A 25,703-nucleotide genomic window follows, 5' to 3' on the forward strand; every position below is an offset into this window, starting at 1 on the left:
CTTGGGTCACTAAGAAGTGAGCGCTTTACTCTTTAGAGGGCATTCTCTTGTGTTTTGAAATGAAACCTTCTGTGTTTTCTGCTGTTTCAGTAGCATTTTCAGCACATAAATTTATTTGACTATTTATTGGCCACAGAGCATTATGGTCCACCTCCTTCTGTGCTCTGCATATTTGTTTTTGCTTGCCTTTAAAGAATACAACGTTGTTCTTGTCTGTTTGAACTTTATTTTGTGTAATGGCAAGAATATTTTTGCATAGATTCAGAATTCGGTTTATTCTTTCAGTTTGGGCAGGGAAGTAGCTCTGTCCTTACACCAGCAGCAGACTCACGGAGTTGCAGCATTACTAGCAGCTTTCACCTGACTGCCATCTTTGACAAAATCATCACCTCTTGCTATGCTTCTGTGTCTGATGTAAGCCAAGCCAGATGATGCAAGTGGCTGACAAGGCTGCCAGCTGTTCTGGGAAATAAGCCTAGTATGACTGTAGGTGGAGGACCATGTCAGTATGACTGTTGTGAAGACAGCAGAAAAAACCCCTGTGATGCATGTCACTACTTTTGAATACCTCTCAATCCTCACATCTACCACTGCCAGCCGTAGAACAGCTGCTTCTCACGACAAATGACTGATTCTGTGCAGAATCCATGAAGCTTCTAGAAGGAGTCTGCTTTTGCTTGTGGGAAGGTAATGTGGGAGGGGACAGAAGTAACAAAAAGCAAACATGGGATGTCATTGAATCCAGGGAAATTGGGCTATTCATTTCTGAAAAGCTTTTGAATAAATTGTGCAGAGAGGTGGACTCAGTAAAATACGCGTTTTGCATCAAGAGCTCAGTTCCTACCAGCAGTGGTGAAGGAAAGCAGAGCCTTTAGAACCTTCCCTGTGAATAGCTAAGAACTGACTATATTTTAATCTGTTTTTTAAAAAAATAATGTCCAGCCTTTACTAATATTTTTATAAAAGCCTTTTCTTGATGGTCATATTACTCTTGCTACTTTATTATAGTAGTAATAATAATTACTACTCCAATTTTTATTTTTTTTAATGGCATGGAATATCCCTTTAGCTAGTTCATGTCAGTGGTTTTGACTGTGCTCCCAATTTCTTGTGCCCCTTCAGCCCTCTCACTGGCCCAAGAAACTGAAAAGTCCTTGACATAGTATAAATGTTACTTAACAACAACTAAAAGCATAAGTATGATATTAACGCTATTCTCACACAGCGCTGTACCAGCTACTAAGAAGAAAATTAACTCTATCCCAGCCCAAACCAGGACACAATCATAGCAAAAAAATCTTTTGTGAACAACTTTTCCAGTTTCCAGTAGATAAAAGGCAATCTTTCTTCTATGTAAAAAAAAAAAAAAACAACCCACAAACCACACATTAAAAAAATCAGCAGCATGTTAATGTATTAAATCTGATACTTGCCTAAGAATGGAGAGAATAACATCTCTGCATTTGCATTGTTGATCTTCCCTGCAAATCTAAAAGACAGGTATTCTAAGTGTTCACTTTTCAAATGATGCAGTATCTTCAGGGAGCTAGATGAGAACTTTAATCAGTGTTCTAGAAATTGTTCATCTAATTACTTGGTAAATCTTGCCTTTTATGGAATTATTTTTTCCTCTTGAAATAACGTTGAGCTATCCAGGGAAACCTGTTCCTGATCATTGGCAGGGAAAATGTAGCTCTATCTTGAGAATCTGCACTTTTGTCTGTCTGCACTACTGCAACATGGTAGATGAGTGGTTTTTCTCCTGCAGAGCTATCAAGTCAGAGGGAAAATAATTTACGACTTGTGTGCATTGTGGCTCCTTACTATATGTGGCTGTACCTTCCCATATAGGATATTCTCTCTTTGCTATGGTTAGGAGCAGCACCTTGAAAAAGGTGAGAAAAGGGGGAAAGAGGAGTGTGAATGCTGAAACCCTGCTGCTTAGCTGCTGGCTGAGAATCCCCCCCTAAAAGCTGAAAGTATCATGCTTCCAAGTATGGCTCAAGTCGCCAGAGGTCACCACTGATTCTTAGATCAGAACTTTCTTGTGAAGCACCATCTGCGTGTTCAAGATGATGACAGCCTCTGTATGTAAGCATAGTCTTCTGTTTGGACCAAAATGGTAAATGTAAAAACTGTCTTGACAAAAATCAGAGGTGGATGTCTCAGACTGTTTTGTGACTCCTAGGTAGCTCACTGCCAGGGGTCAAGACTGCTGGAGTGACTGTTGAATAGAAAAAGGGAAATGAAAACTTTTATTACTCCCTCCCTTTGCATATTGCCTTACCTGTTACCTGTTTCTTTTCAGCCTTGCGTCCTTCATCTAAATCCAAACCCATTTTGATTGTACTAAAGGTCGTTATGCTTTATATATATGTGAGAACTATTTTAATGGCACAATGTGATCTAGCGAGAACTGTCTTTTCTCTGGGACTTTGTTCGTCCTCCCTGCAGTTTTCATTGTCCAGTGCTCTGAGGACTGACCCAGTTCTCTTATAACCTGTCTTTGCTCTGTTCTGCTGAGATGTGCTTGGAGGATGGCAAAAAGGAGTCCATGTCAGGAAGCAACGTCTCTCAGTAATGGATCTCACCATCTCCTGCATCAGTAACTAGGCTTTAACAGAAATGGATAAGCAAGAATTCTAAGCTAGTGGCGGGGAAAGTACAGTATTATTTCTCCTTGATGGTACGCGCTTTCTGGAAGGAGTGGTAATACTGAGCTCATGGTGAACTAATACACCTAGAACATAGTAGAGAAAACCTGTGTTAATTCTTGCATGGTCCTCTTTTTATTTTAGGTCAAATGGAGGTTTGAAATACCACTTTTTTGGAGGTTAAAAATGAAGCATACTTCAGAATAACTTTGAAATAAAGCCACTGGCAAAATAGGCTGTTTTAGGAGCTGCTGGTAATCCTATTACCTTTTAAGAGGATCATTTAAATGTATTTTCTTGGGGATATTTAAGATCATCAGTGGTTATGATGAATGAGGAATACAGAAATACTTTTTGGCCAATTATATTTTGAACTATTTGAGGTAAGCAGAGTCTTTAAAAATGAGAATTACTGGAAGTAACTGAGAATGGAAAGCAGTATTTTGCCTTACTTCATGCAGAACGTAATTTAACTACCTTTCAGGTAGTCTAATTGCACAGAAACCTGCAGAGCTGTTGTGCTGAGGGTACACACAATTTATATATTTCCATTCTGGCCTGCAATGAAGGGGGATCATCTGGTTTGGAAGGTGCTTTATTCATGGACATACCTGTGACAGCGCACGTGTTCTGTCAACAGTGTCAACCTGGACATGACTGCTGACTGGTTTCTGTAGAGCCAGCTTGTGTAGGGTAACTCTTGAACAGGCAGCCCTCTGTTGCATCAGATGAAACTTTCTGTGCATAAATGAAAAATTGAAAAACAAATACTCTCCTTCGGAGATGAAACATAAGAGCTTCAGTTCCCCAGGCTGCTCTCATTGTCTTTAAGTAATGTTAGTATGTCTTTCCTGCAATAAGCCTTCTTAGTTTTTTTCTGCGGTGCTATTCTGTTTCCAGTCTTTGTAATGAACTATATTGTCATTTTGTGGCAATGAGGGTTATTTTTGAAGAAGTCATATGTGTAATCCTGTTGCCTATGAGGAGCAGCTGAGGACTTTGGGCTTGTCTGGTTTGGAGAGGAGGCTGAGGGGCGACCTCGTTGCTCTCTGCAGCTCCCTGAGGGGGGGAGGTGGAGAGGGAGAGATGCTGAGCTCTTCCCCCTGGTATCCAGTGACAGGACACACGGCAATGGCTCGAAGCTGCATCAGGGAAAACCTGACATTAGGAAGCATTTCTTTACCAAGAGGGTGGTCAAAGGCAGACTGGCTTCCTGGAGAGGTGGTTGATGCCCCAAGCCTGTCAGTGTTTGAGGCTTTTGGGCAATGCCCTTAGTGTGCTTTAACTTGTCAAGCAGTTGGACTGCATGGTTATTGTCAGTCCCTTCCACCTGAACTGTTCTATCAGACATTTGACTAGCAAAGCATTTAAAACAATGAGGTGGATGTAAGGGACTGAAAATGTTTACAAAACTTGAGCTGTATGTAGTAGTTTGTTATTCTTTCGTTGTTGGTAAATAATGTAACCCTTCACAGGTAGACCTCCTGCATATTGGCAGTAGATATTATTGCTATATTTCCTTCTTGTGGTATGTTATTCCAATAGGAGTAGCAAAAATTGCCTGAATGTAAATAACAAATTCATTTTCCCCCAGCTGGTATTTTAATAGATACTTTTTAGTAAGGGACAACGGTTTGCAGATTTAATTCTGAACACTTCTGGTTAAATCCGAACTTTCTTTCCTCTTAACAGCACACCCCTAGCCCCATGTGGGGCACAGAGATCTTTGCCCAAGTGGGTACAGAGAGACCACACCACTGCTTAGATCTGGCAAAGCTTGAGCAGAGTTACTGTGACTGATCGCTGCTAGTGCAAATGTGTGTTCAGAAAAAGAGTTAAAGATAATTTTTAGAAGTGAGACAAAGGGAACCATTGCTTTTAAGTATCTATTCCCTGTATCATAAGACCTAATAGGAAGGATAAGGGAGGGTAGGGACGTTGCAAGTCAAACACAGCTTTTCTTTACTCTCAGGTGCTAGCACAAGTCTTTCATATCGATCCACATACCCTGTTTCCAGCCATGCTGCTGTCTCCTCTCTCGCTCAAATTGTACCAAGCTTTTCCTTATTTTCCAACTGTCTTTTGACTCTTAACTGGCAAATAAAAATCCATGGGGAGGGGAAATTTGCCCACAACAGTGAGATAAAATCGAGTTATGGATTTAATATAAGTGGAAAAGCAGTTGGGTTATTTTGTTACCTTTTTTTTTGTTGTGGGGAAATGCATACTTTTCAAAATATTTAAACAGAATTGACAGATTCGTTTCCTGTTTGGCATGACAAAATTGTTCATTATAACAAGATCTATTACGTCTTCTTTTATTTACTTTCAGTAAGGGTTTATTTGCTGTACTTTAAGCATTGCATAAAAATATGTTAACTCTCTTCCCTTTAGTGATATGTCTGCTCTTGATAGTAAAAGCAATGTTGCAGCATTATTTTCTTTAACTTCCAAAATACAGCTAGGTGGTTTCATTGCTGTGTGTTTGACAGGTTTGCCCTGTGTTTCCTCCAGTTTCAAAGGAGTTCCTTGCTTCTGCTCACAGCTCTGTGGCCCAGGAGGCATAGGAAATGTTTTGGGTTTTTGTCTAGGAGGTACAGAAGTGATTTAACTGGATTTGAGTTCCTTCCAGGGTATGTGCTGCAGGGCAAGCGTGGCAATATGTGTGTGTTTTTACAAGGTGGCAGTCTCTGTTTTCTCAGGCTTGTAGAGTAAGTCTGAATACATGGGGCAGCTTCAGGTGTACAGAGGAGGGATTGTACTGTTGAGTAAAAAACTCCGTAAGTCAGTAAAAAAATGATTTGGCATATATGTACGTTTTATGTCTCTCGTATTCATTTCCTAGCAAACATTAAAAAAAACCCACTCCTTTAAATCTGTACAAATTGTTAGTACAAAATCCATCGTGTTTGCTGTATCTAAGAGAGTATAGATTTTTTGGTTAAAATAAATGCTTCAGTTTTGAATCCAGCTGTAGATTTTCAGACAGTGTCCTCAGCTTGCTAGCATGTTATATCTACAAGGGGAAAATTGGAGACATTGCAAATGCTAGTCTGCTCATGTTCACTCTGGAGTTCTTTTCAGAGAAAGATTAGATGATGGAGAATAATTTTGGAGCTTGCTTTTGTACAATATGGCTTTCCTGAGGGTTATATGTATGTATTTGCTGCTGGGTTTCTTCCATGCTTTGTGTCAGTTATAAACAGGCATTTCTGTGGTTTCTTTTTGGAGAATATTCTGGGGAATCAAGTAATTTCCTTGTTTGAGGAGATTGTTTGAAAAGACAGGGGAGGGAGCTGGCTTTTGAAAAGGATGCACCGATCTGAAAGCAGCTTATTTTTCCTGCTCAGTTATGGATGTACTACTTGGCTATCTGTCCACATCTACTGTACTGAAGTCTCTGACAAAGAGAGTTTCTTAGTCCTTTGTCTTTGTCTGGACAGATTTCCTAGAAATCTTGGGGAGAAAATACATATGCAGACATATCACAGAAATGAGAAAGAGATAGTTGCTGGAAAAATGGAATAGGACAGTTTATTCATTATTAATATAGAGCATGGCTGGAGTAGTGGGAATTGCAGTGGAGGTTTGTTTGCTGATAACTGGAATTAATACAAGAAATGAAGGGAAGAGGGAGAGCCATAGGAATGTTCCTTTGCATGAGGCACAAAGGGGTGAGTGGTGGGGAAGGCTCAACAGCTCTGGAAAAACACAGTCAAATTTCCTTTTCCACATGTATTTCACAAGAGATCTCATGAGTGTTGAACTTCGGTGAAAAGATGAGCCTGAAGCCCTTTGGTTTTTCCCCCTCACCAGTGTGTTTTGATGTGCAGAAGGTTTGGATTTTCTTCCCAGTCTCTTGAAATTCTGCAATTCTTTTTCCTCTTCCAATCTGCCTGAAGACATGACAGATGAGAGTGGTGGTATGCCCTCAAGAAAAGTACAGTATTATGAAATAGCAGTTGTATTGAAAATAATGTTTTTCACACTACGAATAAGAAATGGATGTGTCCATGGTGTTTATATGGGTAGAATGCACTAATATGAAGAAATTGAAACTACTTGTACAGGTACACTAAAGAGAATGAGTTTTAGAAGATTTGTCAAGATTTATTTCAGAAGAAATTATATTGTAGGGTATGGTAGTATTGTTGAAGGTAAGATTATTATATGGATCACTACATGATAGATGGTTTTAGGGTTTTTTTGTTGCTTTATTGGGTTGGGTTTTTTTACTGTTGCTGTGGTCTTGCAGTGTTGTGTGTTGTCCTTTCCCTGCACGTTCAGGAAGAATCCTGTTTGACTGCTATGACTGACATAGCTTCATCTTTGTATCTTACAATTTAAGAGTTAAGGCATTTGAAACCCTCTGACAAAGGGACTTTTTCATCTTCCTGCTGCTGTATGGTGAAGGAAATCTGATAGCATTTTTTAACAAATAGGTCAGCACCACTGAAAAGAGCTCCTCTGAGAAACAGAGGTATGTTATGTGCCAACTGTAAACTTAATGGTGCTATAATTGAATTACTGAATACTTCCTTTGCTTCAGTCTTTACTGCTAAGGCCAGTCCTCAGGAATCCAGACCCTGGAGGCAAGAGAGGAAGTCTGGAGAAAGGAAGACTTTTCCTTGGTTGAGGAGGTTCAGGTTAGAGATAATTTAGGCAAACCTAACACCCACAAATCCATGGGTCCCAATGGGATGCACCCCTGGGTGCTGAGGGAGCTGGCAGATGTTATTGCCAAGCCATTCTCCATCATCTTTGAAAGGTCATGGTGGACGGGACAGGTGCCTGAGGACTGGAGGAAAGTCAGTGTCACTCCAGCCTTCAAAAAGGGCAAAAAGGAGGACCCAGGAACCTACAGGCTGATCGGTCTCATCTCCATCCCTGGAAAGGTGATGGAACAGCTCATCCTGGAGGTCATCTCAAAGCATGGGGAGGAAAAGAAGGTTATCAGGAGTGGTCAACATGGATTCACCAAGGGGAAATCATGCCTGACCAACCTAATAGCCTTCTATGATGGAATGACTGGCTGAGTAGACAAGGGGAGAGCCATGGGTGTTGTCTCCTTGACCTCAGCAAGGCTTTTGACACCATCTCCCATAACATACTCACAGGTAAGCTCAGGAGGTGTGGGTTAGATGGGTGGACAGCGAGGTGGATCGAGAACTGGCTGAATGGCAGAGCTCGGAGGGTTGTGATCAGCGGCGCAGAGTCTGGCTGGAGGCCTGTAGCTGGTGGTGTTCCCCAGGGGTCAGTGCTGGGTCCGATCCTCTTCAACTTAATCATCAGTGACATGGCTGAAGGGACAGAGGGTACCCCTGTTAACTTTGCTGAAGATACAAAACTGGGAGGAGTGGCTGATACACCAGAAAGTTGCACTGCCACTTGGTGAGACCTAGACAGGCTAGAGCCTGGACAGCAAGTACAGCCAGTACAGGCTGGGGCTGACCTGCTGGGGGGCAGCTCTGTGGAGAAGGACCTGGGAGTTCTGGTGGGCAGCAAGTTGCCCATGAGCCAGCAGGGTGCCCTGGTGGCCAAGGTGCCAGTGGCATCCTGGGGTGCATTAGGAGGAGCGTGGCCAGCAGGTCGAGGGAGGTTGTCCTGCCCCTCTACCTGCCCCCTGGTGAGGCCACACCTGGAGTACTGGGTCCAGTTCTGGGCTCCCCAGGTCAAGAGAGACAGGGAACTGCTGGAGAGGGCCCAGCGGAGGCTGCGAGGGTGATGAGGGGACCGGGGCATCCCCCTTACGGGGAAGGGCTGAGGGAGCTGGGCCTGCTCAGCCTGGAGAAGGCTGAGAGGGATCTCATCGGTGGCTACACATACCTTAAGGGCGAGTGTCGAGAGGACGGGGCCAGGCTCTTTTCAGAGGTGCCCAGCGACAGGACAAGGGGCAATGGGCACAAACTGCAGCACAGGCAGTTCCGTCTGAATATGAGGGAAAACGTCTTTACCTTGGGGGTGACAGAGCCCTGGGACAGGCTGCCCAGGGAGGCTGTGGCGTCTCCTTCTCTGGAGACATTCAGAACCTACCTGGACACGATCCTGTGCAACCTGCTCTAGGAGAACCTGCTTTAGCACGAGGTTGGACTAGATGATCTCCAGAGGTCTCTTCCAACCCCAATCATTCTGTGATAATTGCACGTGCAACAAAGACCCATTTTGATATAGCACCTAATTCTTCCTAGTGACAAAACCCCCATAATGTACGTGTGCGATATATACTTAGAGATGAAAACAGCATCTAATAGTCACTGTATCTTATATAGACTTATGTAATATATATGCTTTGAGTTGATGATAAGGACCTTTTCCATCACCTAAGACATTAGCAGAGGTTTTGCCAATCTCTGCTATACAAAGCTGCAGTTTTCCTGATGTGCTGCTTCCTGCAAGGCCTTAGAAGAGATCCAGCTTTCCGTTTCTAGAAGACTAAATCAGGAATGCTCTGGATTTGAGCTCTGTCCACGTAACTGAAAGTTATTCCAGGTAGAATGCTGCTAGCTCTCTGGTTTGGTAGAGTTGTGGCCAAAACCAAAATGACTGCTTTGAATCTGCATGCACAGCCATGACTCACCTTCAGGAGAAGAGGCAGAGGCAGGGTACCAAACCTTTCCTCCTTGGTAACATTTCCCCTTGTCTGCAACTTGTTAGTGAAGACACAATCTCCTGAGTTGGTTTTCTGTCACTCTTGCATATAGTAGAGTTGCTTTGGTGGTTTTTATCTGTGATGAGCTTAAAATTAGGGTGTTGCTGTGTTCCTGGTCAAGCCTATTTGTCAAGACAGTTTATAAAATCAGCCCATTCACTTGAGAGAAACAGCTGAGTGGAGAAGTGCAAGAGGCATAAAGAAATTAAAGCCAAAAAAGTGGGAAGGAGTATAATAATAAAACCTGAAATTATTATTTTTGTTCCTTATCCTTCTCATGTGTTGTACTTCTTAGGTATAAATGCCTTTTCCCAAATGATATTATTTCAACATACTTCTTTTTTATATTGTTGAATTTTTTTTGCTGTCAGGCAGTTACTCCAACAACCTTGTGCTTTTTGTATGGTAAAAGTACCTTGCTCTGATTTAACTCCATGTTTTAGGCTCACCTGTTGCTTTACTTAGAAGCTAAATGAGAAGGAACTGGTGAGTATTTTAATGGTGTGATTGGACCCTTTCAAAAACAGCCACGTTGAAAATAAATTTGAGTTTGCTTAAAAAAAAGTGTGTTTAAAAAAACAAGCAAAAAAGAAAACAAAACCAAAAACCTCAAACACCACTTGCAAAAAAACCCACCCCAACCCAAACCCTAGTCTTCTGCCACAAGCAATAGAACTTGAATATTTTTTTAAAATACTTAAATAAGATCGCAGTGCATTAAAAAGGATGGCATGTGTGGATGTGCGCTCATTGCTTGCTCATACATCTGTGAAGTCCTGGAGAGTCTTAGAAAAGGTATATTGGAATTTATTTCTATGATGTTTATTTTTTTAGTAAACTCTGGATTCTGAGCCATAGGTTGCTTTCTTTGTAGCAGTGCCAACCCAAATGCAGAATCTGCTTCCCTTCCCTCTTTGCACCATCTTGCCCAGGCTCTTCATTCTCGGGGACCTGCGTGGATGGCCAGAGGCTGAGCTGGATGAAGCAATGAATCTGATGTAAAAACAAGTTCTCAGTGCCCCCAGCTGCATCAGGGCTCTGATGCTGATTTCCCAGCAGACCCATGCGTTCCCGTGTTAACAGAGTACCCAGTTGCAAAGGCACTAGAAACACTTAAATGAGGAAAAAGGAGAGATTCTGATACCCACTGTTTCTGCTGTTGTTCTGGGGAGCCCATGTCAACTGTGTTGCTGGGTAATTCTGAATACTTACTTGGAAAGTATCTGCAGGGCTGTTCACAAGTACTTTGTCAATCTTTGTGTGGGACATTGATTTTCAGAAGTGGTACTTCAGGTTTTCAGGGTAGGTGGTCTGTGGTCGAAGTCAAATGTAGAGCTGCCATGTTTTGTAACGGAGCAGGTTTTCACCCCAGACTTCCAGTGCTGCTAGGCCTGCAGCTTCCAAGAAAGAAACAGGATGTCCTGAAGAGATTGTCACCTGGAAAGTGAGTCAAGCTCAGTGGGACTGAGCACTGGTACGCTTGCCCAGAGTGGTTGTAGAGTGTCTGTCCTTGGAGAGATTCAGAAGCTGCCTGGACACAGTTCTGGGCAGGCTGCTTTAGGTGGTTCTGCTTGAGTAGAAGATCCTCTGGAGGTCCTCTCAACCTCAACCATTTTGTGATGCTCATGAATCTTCTCTCCCCAGCCTGTGGCCACAGTTGAACATTCATCAGGCCCACATCCTTTTGTCCATGTCTCAGAAGCAGGGTACTGTTGGCTAGTGTAAATTTTTTTCACCGTTTATCAGTCGTCTGGGGATTTAAATTGCAACTGTGATTCCGTATGATGTGCAACTTGTTAATCCTCTTTAGTTTTTAGATTTGATAGCAAATAGTTTCATCCATTTCCCGCCCATTATTTTCTGCTGTTAATTTTGGATAATAATGGCTTGGTTTGATCTGCGTGGGATTAATTTTTAGGGAATTGTCCTCACTGTGGAAAACTGGCACGTGATAGTTTGATGATGCAAAAAAATGCTTTGTCCAAGTTGATACTTTAGCTCCGGCTGGTTTCTGTATTACCTGACGTGTACGGGGGGAAAGAGAGAAAGGAGAGCAATTCACCTTGTTTCTTAGTGTAGATGCATTGAAAAAGCACTGTTAGTTTATGCCATGTATTCGGATAGGTTTTTCAGCTTGCAGTGTTCAGATAAAATTTCAGCGCTTTTGGGGGAGGGTGAAATAGGGTTATTTGTCTGTAAAGTATGCTGTAGGATTGCTTCATTATGTTAGTTTTTTCCAGAATTTCAGATTTTTTCTTTTGTCTCGAACGCATGCATATATGATGGTTGTGTTTCACAGACTCGTCTAGTAAGTTTAAAATAAAGGTTTTTAGTCAGCTAAAGCTAGAAGTGGAGTGACTGTTACTCCTTGTAACTCTTTAATAACGGAATTGATTTATGCTACACTTAGCTTTCCAGCGTGACCCAGTGTAACGCCACCTAATCATCTGGCATGAATAACCACAAAAATAGGAAGGTGGCACCCCTGAAGATGGGAAGCAGGAAGAACAGGTTGATGGTAGAGGAGGGTTTGTTGGAGACTAGGTGCAACAGGCTGGTTGTGCTTTACTGTCTGCAACTTCTATCATTAAGCTGGAAAGCACAAACGAAGGGAGTACATTAGGAGTCCATAAAGGTATCGGCCTGTCACTGTTGGTGCATGCCTGTCTGTCATTCTCCCAAATAAAATGTTCCTCTATATGTCTGTATATCTCCAGTCCAGTACTCTTCTTCAGTTACTTTCATCTGCTGCCATTGGATTCAAAGTGGCTGCTGATCAGCGTGTTGTCTCAGCGCAAGGCAAGGTCTCCGGTCTTCCACTGAGATCTCAGTTGAGCTTCCAACTACTGATCTGCTTAACTGCAGGGTGCAAGCAGCCTTTGATGCCTCATAGTTAATAAGCATTTGCTGCTAATCAGCTACTGCAAAATGCAGCTAGGGCCAGGTACAGCAGTGGCTACATAGCATGTGGAGCTGTGGTCACTGTAGTTTGTAGCAGCTGACCAGAGGTCTTGGAGGTAACTGGTTTTCTCCTGGGAGGGGCCAGAGATAGGGCTAGTTAGCTGCCTGGTGGTAGCTTTGAAACACTGGTTATCTGTGCTTATCGGTGGTGACCACCTAGTTCCAGCATAAATGGAGAAGCAGTGGTGTGATCTGGAGCTGGGAGCAAGTAGGCAACCTCATGGTTTAGAGGATGCTGAGCAAGCTGTAAGCAATGAACTTGATCAGATGCAGTGAACACCAGACCCTGAGCAGTTTCTGCTTACCTACCAGCTTTTGTCTGACAAGATAGGAACAGGGACACTGCTTTGGTATAGCTTTCTCTCCTTCTCAGTTCACACCCTTTCTGTCCTCACCTTCAGGCCTGCAGAGGTGAGCAAGTCCGTACCCTCCTCCTGGGCTGCTGGACCAAGAAGTGGCAAACTTCTGGGGCTGTTGCTCTGGCTCTCTTGTATGGAGAAGGGAGGCATGCCTGGCAAGTTCTCACCTACCTAGTGAGGCAGAATGTGTCTGGTGGTGTGGCTGTGTGTTTGGGCTTGCCATGAAATACAGAAAGGAGGGGTTGAGCTGAGATACGGTGGAAAGGCTGGACAGCAAATAGACGAAAATTGTTTGCAACCTCATATTTCAGTTTTGGTCTTCTGTGGCAGGGTCTGTTTCACACCCCTGGCAGACAGGCTTTGTGCTGTCCAAAATATTGCTGCCAAAAATCCTCTGTATTGATGCTGCGATTGGAAAGATGTTTTTCTCTCAAAGCTAGCAACTGCTAAGAGATTTGGAAAATTCAGGCTGTTGCCTGTGTTGTTCTGCAGATGCCCTTTTGCAAAACGATAAATCCTAACCTGCCCAAAGGAGCTCTTTAAGTGATGTTATTAGCTTGGTTCAAGTAAAACAGTTTGACATTCTTTGATCAGAAGTATTATGTGAAAGTTGATGGCCCGTATTCCTGTATTTCAGCTCAGAACTTGAAATTCATCCGTGCCACAAGCACGCATGGTTTGTTTTCAAATGCTTTGCAAATGAATATTTTATTGGGTGGCTGTGGCCAAATGCTGCAGGATGGCCTTTGATACGCTTCGTAGCCAAGTGGCTTTAGCTGTGTTGGCAGAGCCCTCTGGTGGGAGCACAGCCTGTGCCAGCAGCAGCCTGTCCTGTGGACAGTGCCACCCACTTCTCCTGAATGCTATCAGCCAGCCCTCCCTGGGCTCAGTGGCATCCCACCAGCTGTTGGGTGGCTGAGGGGTTCCCCTTTCCCATCCCAAGCCGGGAGAGCAGAGCCCTGTGAAGAGCACTTGGCCTTTTTTAGCAAACCTGATGGTGTGCTGTAAGTGTCTGTCTCATTTTAGGTGATGCTTTGCAAAATACAATGGCACTTTGAGAATAATAAAGTCAGCCAGTTACAAGGTAATATTTTCCTAATCCATAACAGTGTGGGAGAGCTGTGATGAATTTCAAAATTACTTGTGTGAATTTCAGTGGTGTCTGTAAATATCTTTTTTTCAAAGTACCACTTAATAAAAGTAACTGATTTACTTAGGCATACAGTGGGATGTTTCTAAATCAAGAGCCACAGCCTTCCATTTCTGTTGGTCAGTAATGCTTTTGCTAATCAAGATACTTGAGGAAAGGGCCTTTGCATTTTAAAGTACCAGCTTACTGAGCACAACAGAAAATTATTACGCTTGTCTAACCTAATAGTATTCAAAAGCCTGGTTAGGACTGCTAGATGCACTGCCAAACCAGAATGTGCAAACAGGTCTTTTAATCTGATTAGGTGTCTAAAGTGTTGATATAATAAAGGCCAGTAACTCTCCTGCAGGAAATCCAGCTGTTTAAGATTGTTGCACAAATAACGCAGAAGTAATAAAGTGAATGTTTTTCTTTTTTCTTTTTCTTTTTTTTTTTTCCTTCCTCACCTCTTGGCCAGAGCTTTTCAGTCAGTGTTGACTTGAAGCACTCACAACTGTACCCATTATCTTCACTTTAAAAAAAAAAAAAAAAAAAAAAAAAGAGGGTGGATGGGTGAGTGAGGTGGAGGGAACATGTGCCGTGCCTTGGCTTGAAAAGGTGGACACCTACGGTGGACAGGAACCCTCTCTGAAGTTGGAGAGCAGTGTAAAGACAAAGGTGATCGTATTTTTCTATCATTTGACTTGTTTCATGATCAAGTTTTTAGGACTGCTGTATAAATTCTTCAAAAGCTGAATTAACTTTCATGGCTTATATTTGAAACAACAATTTCACTTCTTTGTCTTGGCATTGAACTCATCTGCTCCATCACTAGGGTTCAGCAACACAGGACCCCTCTGTTAAGAGACCCATCATTTGAGAGGCAGTTGCGTGGTGGAACTCCTTGCTGCAGGGTGTTGTGAATTCCCAAAGCTGAATGTGCTTCAGAAAGCAATTAAACACACTTGTGAAAGGAAAACTTGCCGGTGTGATGAGATGCAGGTACTGCCCTTGAGAATTTCTCAGCTGCAGCCAAGGGGATGGGATGGGGGGTGCATGTCGGTGTGTGCTCACCCTCTTCCTCCTTACCCTTGGTGAAGGCAGGATGCTCAACTGAACTGGGCTCCTTAAGGCCCTGGAAAGGGCTGAGTTTGCTGTGGATTTTGTCCCCCTCTGCTGATAACTGGAGGAGCTATGGTGGGGGGAGTATCAGATGTGATGGATGAGGACTGTAACTCTCCTTCTGCAGCCTAGAGAAGCTCTTTGTTGAACAATGTTGTTTCCAGAGGAACCTTCCAGTGTACCTGCAGTCCAGCCTGGTATTTCCCATGGCCCGATGGCTTTCCTCACCTCTGATGACAGTTTCACTGGACACTTATTACAACTACACATAGGAGGCAGCACAAAGATGTGTGTGTGGTTTTAGTTGGTTGGTTTTTTTGGGGTTTTTTTGGTTGTTTTTTTTTTTTTTTTTTTTTTTCAGGACAGCTTCATCTTTCTTTTTTTTCTTATAGCATTGTGGTTAGAGGCTTTAATTCTCTGGCAGGTGGTATACAGTATGTTTTTCAAGCCCTGCATCTTTTGGGTCTTAGGATACCTTCTGCTCTGTGACTTTATAAAGCTGCTAAAAAGCCACTTTTCTAATTTCTGAATTGAAATTCCCTTATTTGTATTGCACGATGTTGTCACGATTCAGCTTTGAGAATACAGTCTGATTTCCACAGGTTGTCTTGTCCTATGCTCTTTTTAAGATATTCACATGTAATTTTAACCCTGTGATGCAACAACCCTTCTGAGTTGTCTATTGTAACTCAATTTCAAATGTAAATGTTGCTTTAACATTACTTGCGGTTATCTCTGATCTGAGTCTCGTAACAAAATCTCTCGGAGAGTTCATGCTCTTTTGTCTACGCTTTTTATTTCAAATGTGGATTTTCTTGGAAAGCGGCTGATGATATAATATTTGGATTTTTTAAAATAATCACTGCTTTTCTGAAGAACTTGCTGAAGTCTAATTACCATTCAAATAGACAGGTGAGAGCTTTGGAGACTGGTAATTTGTACCTTTTAAAAAGCCGCACTGCCTCGCTTTTGTCTCGGAATTTATTATGCTTCCCAAGTATAATGTGACATACTGAATAGGGCAGGGGGTGGGGACATTGTCTTCAGCTGACATGCTGTTATCAGCGGGACTGTGTTTCTGGACACAAGATTTCGCAGTCATTGGTTGTCCGAAGAAAGCCTTTCCATCTGAGGATTGGACAAGAAGATGCGTCAATTTGCTGCCCGTCTCCAAGGTACTGGTGATGCTGCCTCCACAAGCTGGCTAACGTCACAGCTCCATCACCCAGCGGGGTGTGGGCTTTTTTCCTCCTCTTCTCTGTTTTAATTCTGTATTTGCTTCCTACTGCATTTCTTAATCTGTCTTCTGCCAAATGCTAACAGCATGATATTTTGCAATCATTTAGGTGAATACAAGAAGGACGAACTCCTGGAAGCTGCTAGGTGAGTGCTGCTTAGAATATAAAGCATATTTTGGGGGTGGAAGGAGTAGAGGAAAAGGGAATTTTAAAACAGTAATGTTTTGTCATTGCCTTTCCACGAAATGATGCAAACAAACCACTTCATTAGCATAAATCTCTTTGGACTTTACAGTCTAGTACAAATGGAAAAGCCTGTTTATGTAATTGAAATCCCCTACTATGGTGGTTATAAGGTTAATATTGAGTTTTTGCTTTAAGCTGCTTAAATCCTCTTTATCATTTTGTGACTGTTCTTTTTAGGGGCAATTTAAATACAGGAATTTCTGTTTTCTTTCGATTTGTACTGCTACCTTAAGATACATTTTGAAAATAGGCTTTATCAGAACAGAGCATAAGGAAGCCTATGCAAAACGTGTAAACTTCAGTCATATATTCCGAAGATGCTTTCATCCTTTCCTCTGATGTCACAGGACCATTTTATATAGACTGTTAACCCTTCTAAAAATTTGCTGGATATTGTTACGTGGTTGTTTCAAATGTTATGGGCCATATGCTAGGAAAATGTATTTAATTTGGCAGATGGCTTTTAGAGGATCTGTAAAATTAGATAAAGGAAATCTAAGGTGAGGTTAAATAGAGAAATTAGTAGGTGGTTTTGCGTGATCGTTTGTAATATGCTTAACTGCAAAATTGGTATTATCTTCTGTATTTACCCTTGGTTTTGAAATGTTAAGAAGATCCTTTAGCTATCTGATATTCTCCCTAGCAGAGTACAGATTGCAATATACTATACTTTGATACACCCAGCTCCTTAGCAAATGTTTTGCAAGGAGCTCTGTCTTTTCTCCCCCCTTTCTGTAATCCTCTCCTCTCCATTTACAGGAGTGGTAATGAAGAAAAACTGATGGCTTTATTGACTCCTTTAAATGTGAACTGCCATGCAAGTGATGGGCGTAAGGTAAGTTAATACCTGCTTTATATTTCTGTTATTCAAGAAAGGCCCATTTAACCATACTAGGAAGCATAGATGTATAAACCAAGAGACTGTATGGGGGGGAAACCCATGATATCTTTTCACCATAAAATTAAATGATGTAGTACTTGACAGTGGCAGTTGTGATGGACCAGCAGTTGGCAGACATGCATTTTGTGTGTACTGGTGTACGTGTAAAGCAAAATCTTAAGATCTTTCATAAGAAAAACAAAATGTACAGTTGCAGATGAATAAAATAACTAAGGGAAGAAAGTTGTTATTTGTATTTGGACATTGTCTGTGTGATGTGGTTGTTATTCAGCTTAGGTCCTAATGCTTGACCATGTAGAGTGGCACTGTATTCACATGCTTAATATCTTCTGCGTTTTAAGTTTGACATCTGACTTTCTCTGGCAGGAGTGTTTGAGTTAAACTAAGGATTAGGCTGAAACTGGAGGAGGGAAGAACATACGGAGTGAGAAGTAGATCCTATGATTTTTTGATGTTTTAGACACCAAAATGATGGTCTGTCTAGACTAGTGGATTTACAAACGTTGGGTTTGGGTTTTTTTTAGTGTGTACTAGAATGTTCTTAATCTGCATCTTTTAGAAATGTCTCTCACATGTAACAGTACGTCTCACTCCTGAAAAGGAAAGCATGGGAGTGTTTTCCTTTATAGTTTTCTTTAATCTTGGTGGAGTGTGGTAGAGCGTAGTATAAACCTCTGCCCATTCTGAAGCTGTTGTGAAGCAGTGCCATTCCACTGAAATCAATGGAGATAGGCCAGTGTACACTGCCTTTTCATTAAAAGACATGATATTGATTACAAAAAAATGTAGCTCCATTGTGAAAACATTCCTATTTTTAATACATATTTTAAAATATTTTCTCAGTTGTGATGTCTGTTACCTACTATGTGAAAGAAAACCCAGCCAGTTTTTCACTTATTTGCATTTACACTGATTAGGTAGTTTATGAATCTTCAAGGTTTTTGAAACAGCTGATTTTATGGTCTTAGGATGGGCAAATGAACAAGGTCTTTATTTCTTTCAGCTGTGTTGGAACTGATGAAATACTCCCCATATTTTAAGATAAAATACGTTGTCCATAGTTTTTAGTTCCCCCCCCCCCCCCCCCGCCCCCCCTTTTTTTTTTAAAAGACTTTACCATTCAAGTGAGATCGTATTTAGGTATTAATAGTGCACTGTGGTTTTATGATTAAGCATGGTGGTATACAGCAGTGCATTACTGAGTAATTGAGTCCCCATCACTATTGATTTAAGGCCAAAGGCAGAGCTGTGATTTCTGTCAATAGGGAGAGGAATAAACCCTTGCAGATACATTATCTAGAATATTAATCACTCTAAAATAAAAACTAAAAAATTGAAAAGCTATTAAAATTAAATTTAAGCTAGCAGAAAATATTTATGTATTATTGCAGCCTCTGAATTATTTTGAAAATTTATGCCCAAAGCTCAGAAAGCATATGGCAGTTAAAGCTAATAAATGTGGACGCTTTGATAATACATGTGTTTGGATATTTGTAAACACACTGATTATTAAAACTCCTTTTAAGATGGCTTGCCATTGGTATTAATTAGTTTTTTAATGATGTCTACCAGATGTATTTTCCCCACCACCACCATATGTGTACAGATTGTTCAAGGTGAGGTAAGTGTGTTGTATAACTTAAATATTTCATTTGTAATGCAAAGCTTTCAGGTCCTTGTACTAGTGCAAGATCACTTGCAGTTTAATTATTCGAAGCTGTGCTGCAAATTAAGTGAACTTTTCAGCCTACAGCACAGCATTCTTGCAGATGAAAGTCTCTGCTGGTGTAGCTGCCTCCAGTTGACCTATGCTGATTTAAGCTAGCTGAGAATTTGTCCGTTTTGGAAGGTGATTTTTGCATTCCTCGATGCTTTTTGTAGGGTGGGTTGTTTTTTTTTTGCAGATGCTTTGAGTTTTCAGGCTTCGAATTTACCACAGTGTAAGGTCACAGGCTTAATGCAGCTGTCTGGGCCAGGAAGCGCAGGCTCTGCGGAGCAGCCTGAGATTGTCAGCATCGTTCGTACTCTGCAGTACAGCTACAACCACAAACTCTTGTGTATGCGTTTCTCCAGTTTGTGCATTCCTCGGCTTTGCACATTTGAGATGTCCAGCACTGCTCTGATAAGAGAAACATTTAGCTTTGTAGATGAGGAAATAGAGTCCCAGTACTGAATGGGTAATTATATTTTTTCTGTATAGCAGATGATAGTAGTGTGTTTTTCGTGCTTTGGAGTGTGGCTTTCCAGCAGTTGTCATCTAACACCCATTGCACTAGAACTGAATAGCAGGGTAGTCAGGAAATTGTGAATCACAGTATTGCTTATTTCATTGCTGTATGCAGTTTAACTTTCCTTTTTTCCTGGGGATCTCTTCTGTGTCCCATGCATATTAACATCTGGAGTTCCTGGATTTCCCAAACACTACATCTGCTGTGGGATTGTGCTTCACAGAACGGATAGAAAGGATGGAAAATGCCAGCATTAGCTCACTGGTTTGAAACCAGGTCTGGTTGGACATAACAAAGACTTGGTGCATTCTGTGCACTGCTTGCAGCCTTTTGAAAAGTATTGATAGCCAGAGTCTGGTTCTTACTGGACAGCAGTCCATGCTGCTACAACAGTTATAGCTGGTGCTGATAACCATCACTCCATCTGTTTACTTAGCCTAGAGGTCAAAGACTGAATAGGAGTAAGAGCTGAACTTGCTTCTTCCCCTCCAGCTCACAGTTTATATAGATTATGAGCACTGTTGAAATGTTCACATTGCTGAAGCTCTTCAGCTGTTGCCTGAAGAGGAAAGTCATTCTCTGTTGCTAGTCTTGCAATTATTTTCTGGAGTGAAAAATTAAGAACTGGTGCAAAAGAGCAAATTTTACAGGAGCTAGAGCATTCCTGCATACCAAGGATCTAGGTAACTTATGGGAAGGTTTTTTTGATGACCAAGGAAAATCAACAATAACATCTCAGAGAAACAGCTATTTCATTGAGCTAAGTAATGGTTGATTTTTCAGTAAATATTGGCTTATGTGCCTGCTGAATATATATGAGGGCACAAATAATAGTGCACAAGTAGTGACTATACAGTGCAGAGCTATATGGTGCAGTGTATGCAAGTTAGTGTTACACAGGGGTAAAATTTCACAAGAACTGTTTTTGTGGTTGGGGTTGTTTATTGGTTTTTTGTTTATTGTTTTTTTTGGAAACTGCTCTGTTTGTTTGTTTTTTAAAAAACAATGCCTGAGATGAAATATAATAGTGATTTTCCATGCCAATTAATCTTGCTTTGATTTTTTTTTTTAATAGAGTGACAAGTCACAGAATTGTTAGGATGCAGTGTTGTATGTAACCTAAAATTCATGTGTTACATCACTTCTGTTTAGACTGATTTGCAAAGTATTTGCTCTGTCAAAACAGAACTTAGACAAAATGCACGGCACCTGCATATTCCCAATGGATCTGAGATTTCACTGTGTCCAGCCTCTGAGTTCTGCCAGGCTGTTTGGTCTTTATGTAATCTATAGGAGTAATGACTTTAAGAAGACAGGCTACAGTACTGAAGTTAACAGGTGGTATTGAACTTCTAACACTGTTAAAAAGACAAGCCACCTATTTACATGTCTATTTACGTAAATTAAGTAGGCTCTGGAGACTTGCTTTGCAACCTCTGTTGTTTTCCCTCAACTTTTTTTTTTTTTTGTGGGGTTGCCCTTTTCAGTACTCAGTTGTGGATGAATTTTCAAAACATGTTTTTAACTGCATTAAAACAACAGGTTGCTGTCTGCTACTGGAAGCTACAGCTGAATTTTGTCACGGGAGCTGGATTTTTGACTTATGACAGTCACAGTTTACCAAATCCAGTAGTTAGTGGCAAGAGACAGGCTTAAAATAGAACGTATCATGGTCGCAGGTTGAGTTGAAGCCCTTAGGCTCTCATTTCCTTTGGAAAGCTGCTGCGGACGCTTCAAAGGTGTTTCAGGAAGAAATCGATGTTGCCTCCATTTTTAAAATTCAGAAGTATCTGAGCTAATAAGGAAGCATTGGGTTTAGTAATTCAGATGAGAACTCTTCTCTGCAAGTCTGACTTCTCACATCACTTCTTGACAGCTTTGCAAAGTGAACTGCTTCCAGCTGACGTGGTAGCCATTAGCAATGGCAGGTTCGATTTTTGTTTTGCTGTTGGATTTTTGCTGGCATCTAATATCCTGGTCTTATACTATATTACACATGCTCAGATCATGGCACTGCTAAAATACTCAGGTGTCAGTTGAATAAAACTTTTTCTTCATGCAAGGGAACCCAACTCCTCTGGTCAGGAGTTACTCAAAAACCAGTTTGTTTTGCTCCTTTTCTCAAGGTTCGTCTCTTTCAAAGTAGAGCACATATATGAGATTCTGAGCTCTTTGGAGCACAGAACAATTATTTTTCAGGAAAATAAAATGCATGCTTCATTACATGCTTCATGTGTTGAAAATAGTTTCCGTTGATCTGTTGCAGCTACATTTGTATTTACATTTTTCTATGAACCATATGAAAAATGGAGAATACCATGGCATTACCTGTGGACAGCTTGGTCTTGGGTACTTGTTCAACACCAAGCAAGAATTACTACCAGGGGGCAACACAGGATGTAATTGCTCTACAGCTACATTGTTTTCCTTCCTGCACCTTCCCTCCCTGTGTTGCTCCTTAGAAACTAGAAACTCAGGAGTTTCTACAAGAGGTGAACAGGCGTTCCTGCAAACAAGGTACCTCCATCCTTTCCTAGTGCAGGACCGTCCAGCACTGTGCATGAAGCAGTGATGCCATGGAAAAAACTAACAGGCAATTATTTATTAAAAGACAGTTTCTAACGTGCATGCAGTCCTACTTCATTTTATTTCACTGTAGTCTTCTGGCTCCTAGTGTCCCTTTCTTTGTTTATTCCCATGTTTTGGTCCTTAACAGCTCCCAGTAACAGTCCTTATTACTTGGTATTCTGCCTCTCTTACACCTTTGTTGTTACACCTTTCCAAACCAAATGTAGACAACCCTGGATCCAGAATACCAGCAGCAGGCCTTTGCATTAAACTGTGAGTTGCAGGAGACGTACTTGCCTCTTGGTTTTGATTGAAGCTGTTTCTTCAGCCCATTCTCTTCTCCCGTACAGACATTCATTTTTTTCTTGTGCACAGCATCATCCAGATTCATGGATGCAGGATAAACATGTAAGAAATCCAACTCTGCAAAGGTCTGCAATGCAGTGCTGAGTACCAGCATCCTTGGCCTGAAGCAACCACAGCACAAGATCGTGCGTGCGTGTTGTGGAGAGGGTGTTGTGCCCCGCTGCTAGGGGACATCCCTGATACCAAGTAAATTAAGTAATATTCTGTTGGATGGGGCTGCAGATTCCTTCTCTTGCTTCCTCTGCTTCTTTCTCTCTGTTGAGGGGTCAGCCTGTAAACAAAGGGGTAAGATACAGGAATTGAATTGTAGCAAGAGGAGGTGAGTTATGTTCTCTCTTACCAGGGAGTCTCCAATTTGCTGCTGGTAAGTGGATTTTCCAGCCTGTGTTCCAGATTTCTGGTTGTTCTCAACCATTTTAATGAAAATTCTTGCAGTTCAAAAGAAAATTGGTATGCCTTTCAATTTCTGAGTCTTTATGGAGCAATCAATCCATGTTTTCACAAGTTTTTTTCTTTACAGTTACTAAACCTACAAACTTGAGTAGAGGTTTAGATTCTCTTGTACTCATCTTGGCTCTAGGAGCTGGGGGTTGAAGAAAAATGCTGTGTGTTGCAAGACTTGTGAACAAATTGTGTGCTAGTGACACTATATAAACCTTTACAATTCTGTGCATTTCTCTTGTGCTACAGTAATAAAAATGAAAACTAATACCACGTAAACCTTTAGGTCTGTTCTATAAATTTATGGCATACAGATTATATTCAGATGAGTATAGAACATCTTTGAAGAAATTTTTTCAAATATAGTAAGTGTTTAAGTGTTGTGAAAGTACTTTTCTACAGACAAAAGCTGCCTATTTGAGCAATAGAGGTGAAGAGATAAGTGATGCATTTTTGTCATTGCAAGGGTATGTCTGAATCTCAGTGCGGACTCATATTATCTAGTGTCACAATTTGCATTTTATCTTCCACAAAATTTTATGAGCTTTTTCTGCTGGTATGCATTGTTTGTTTGTGGTATTTGTAGATATATCAAAAGTCTCTAGTCTCAAGGCTTATCTACAACAAAAAATAACTTGTGCAGAGAAGAGCAAAGGAATCATACACTGAAACCAGATTAACAGTTGACTGCATATACTCTTTGCTCAGAACAAGTGCTTTCTCTTTGATTAGTCTAATAAAATTAAAATAAAAGAATATAAAGAATTGTTTAACTAGAAAATGTCATTTTATTTCAGGAAAAGACAGCTCCACTTAGAGTAAATCCAAAACAGCTATTCCAGAATAACTGGGGAAATAAGCCCTTGCTGAATGTGCTTGCTTGCCACTTTCTAGCATGGAATGTTAGTCTGGTTTTGAAGTACCATATATAAACCTACTTTTGTGGGTAGGAAAAGTGCGGATTTGGGGCTCTTCATTTGTGGTCCTGCAAAGATTAGCCAGAAGTTTCATGATGCATGATAACAGCTTTCTGAAACTGCAGTTATCAAAATAAGCAATAACAGTGTGCTTTGTTAGCTAATGTTTTTTAACATAAAGTTGGCCCTGTCTGATGGCTTCTAAATACTGTAGTTTTTGACACTGATCTTGAATGTTTTTCATGAAACGCGTGTGTATCAAAGGTATATCTAGGGGTGTGAATATGTATATTTGCATATATATATATATAAATTTAAAAGTATATAGGTGTGTATATATATGCCTATATATACTTACATATGTATTCATCTACTACCTTTATATATACCGAGCTGTGTATATTTACGTCTGTATGTGTCTGTCTCAAAGGTACAGCTAGTTAACGCACTTGGCTAGGGGAAGACATGTGTCAGCGCTCCCCTGTTTCTGCAAGCTGATTTTCTGGGCTTTGAGGGAGGGCAGAAAGCACAGCTAATCCTGTTTAAACCAAAAATGTTATTCTGAGAGCTTATTGTTTTAAAAATCTGAAATTTAAAATCCTTGTTTGCTGTGTTCACGTGACGGCTGCATTCTGCAGGTGCTACAATTATTTGTGTTATTCTGCAGCCTCAGTGGTGACCCATATGGATATGGGCATTGTATGCAGTCATGGGAGAACTTGTCATCAGATGCCAGCTTCTCCATGGCAACTGACCTATATATGCTGTTATCCCACCTCAGATATAAAGTCATTCACAGTACCTGAGTGAACTGAGTGAAAAAGAGCAGCTGGGGTTTGATCTCCAGAGCTCATACCTTGGTGCCCCACAGTACTGTATTTGTATGGTCCATACTCCCAGGTTTGGTTTGGATGAAGAGCTTGACAACCTTATAGCCTGTCCCTGTGTGCGCTGTAATTAGGAGGGCTCATGGAGGGAAGAAGATGGACTAAAGTCCTCCTAAGCAACTCTTCCCTTAGTTAATACGTGCCTCAGTGGGCATGATAAGGATTGTAGATCGGATACAGACATTTTTGTACTCTTTTCAGTTATAGCTATACTTCTGTGTAATTGAGTTAAATACTTCACATCGAAGTCTGCATGCAAAATTAAAGGTCTCTCCTGGATTTAGGTAATGGAGCACTGTGAAGAAGATGACATTTCCAACACTGCAAAAAAGTTACAAAGCAAATGCTATAATGTCTGTGATGTGTCTGGGGTGGAAGTGGCCAATGCAGTACACACATAAAGAGAACATTTTAAAAATGGCCATAATTTTGCCTTTAAAACACCATTTTGTTTGTTTAAAGAGATAGTTCTGAGTCATGCATGTCTGAAATGGTGACAGGTTAAGCTCTTTCCTGTGCTGTGCTCCCATCTTACTTCATCAGCCAAGCCTGATCCTTCCCCTGACTTTGTACAGCATGGATGACTTGGCTTAATTTCTGTCCCTGGTGTCACTTAAGACCCTCTATAGCCAATGATGGTACCTTTTTAATAAAATGTAAAACTGATCTACCCGCTCTAAGTTTCTATTATGACTTCTTAAATATTTTCCTCCAAAAGTTTCAGGGAATATCCCTTCACCTGTTTTCATTTTCTTCAGAAATTATTTGAAGTGAAGTCTATCCTGTCCACAAATAGAAATTGTGCTCTTGAAGGACTGGAAAGGAATTGTTTACTCTGTAGTCATTCTCTCTGTGTTGTTCTCTAAAAATCAGGAAATCTCATTTGTTAGGTCTTAATCAATGTGCTCTTCAGGAAACATTCAAATGTATTAAAGGTTTGTGAGGTTTTTATACCTGAACTGTTTCTCCTTGAAGATTAGCTTCACGCAGGGGATGGCTTCTTGCATTACTCTATTACCTATCTACTGTCACGAGAA

The 25,703-nt window shown here is 41.1% G+C and overlaps 1 protein-coding gene across 3 annotated transcripts in view; it reads left to right on the forward strand.

Annotated features, from left to right (window-relative positions):
• TNKS (tankyrase) overlaps positions 1 to 25,703 on the forward strand; it is a 141,183-nt gene that overhangs the window by 59,186 nt on the left and 56,294 nt on the right. For all 3 annotated transcript variants that reach the window (XM_037378964.1, XM_037378948.1, XM_037378956.1), the window contains exons 4-5: positions 16,221 to 16,257; positions 17,118 to 17,193. In XM_037378964.1, the coding sequence (XP_037234861.1) occupies positions 16,221 to 16,257; positions 17,118 to 17,193 (113 nt within the window). The remainder of the gene's footprint in view (positions 1 to 16,220; positions 16,258 to 17,117; positions 17,194 to 25,703) is intronic.

This window comes from Falco rusticolus, chromosome 1, assembly GCF_015220075.1.
Source record: "Falco rusticolus isolate bFalRus1 chromosome 1, bFalRus1.pri, whole genome shotgun sequence".
NCBI lineage: Eukaryota > Metazoa > Chordata > Aves > Falconiformes > Falconidae > Falco > Falco rusticolus.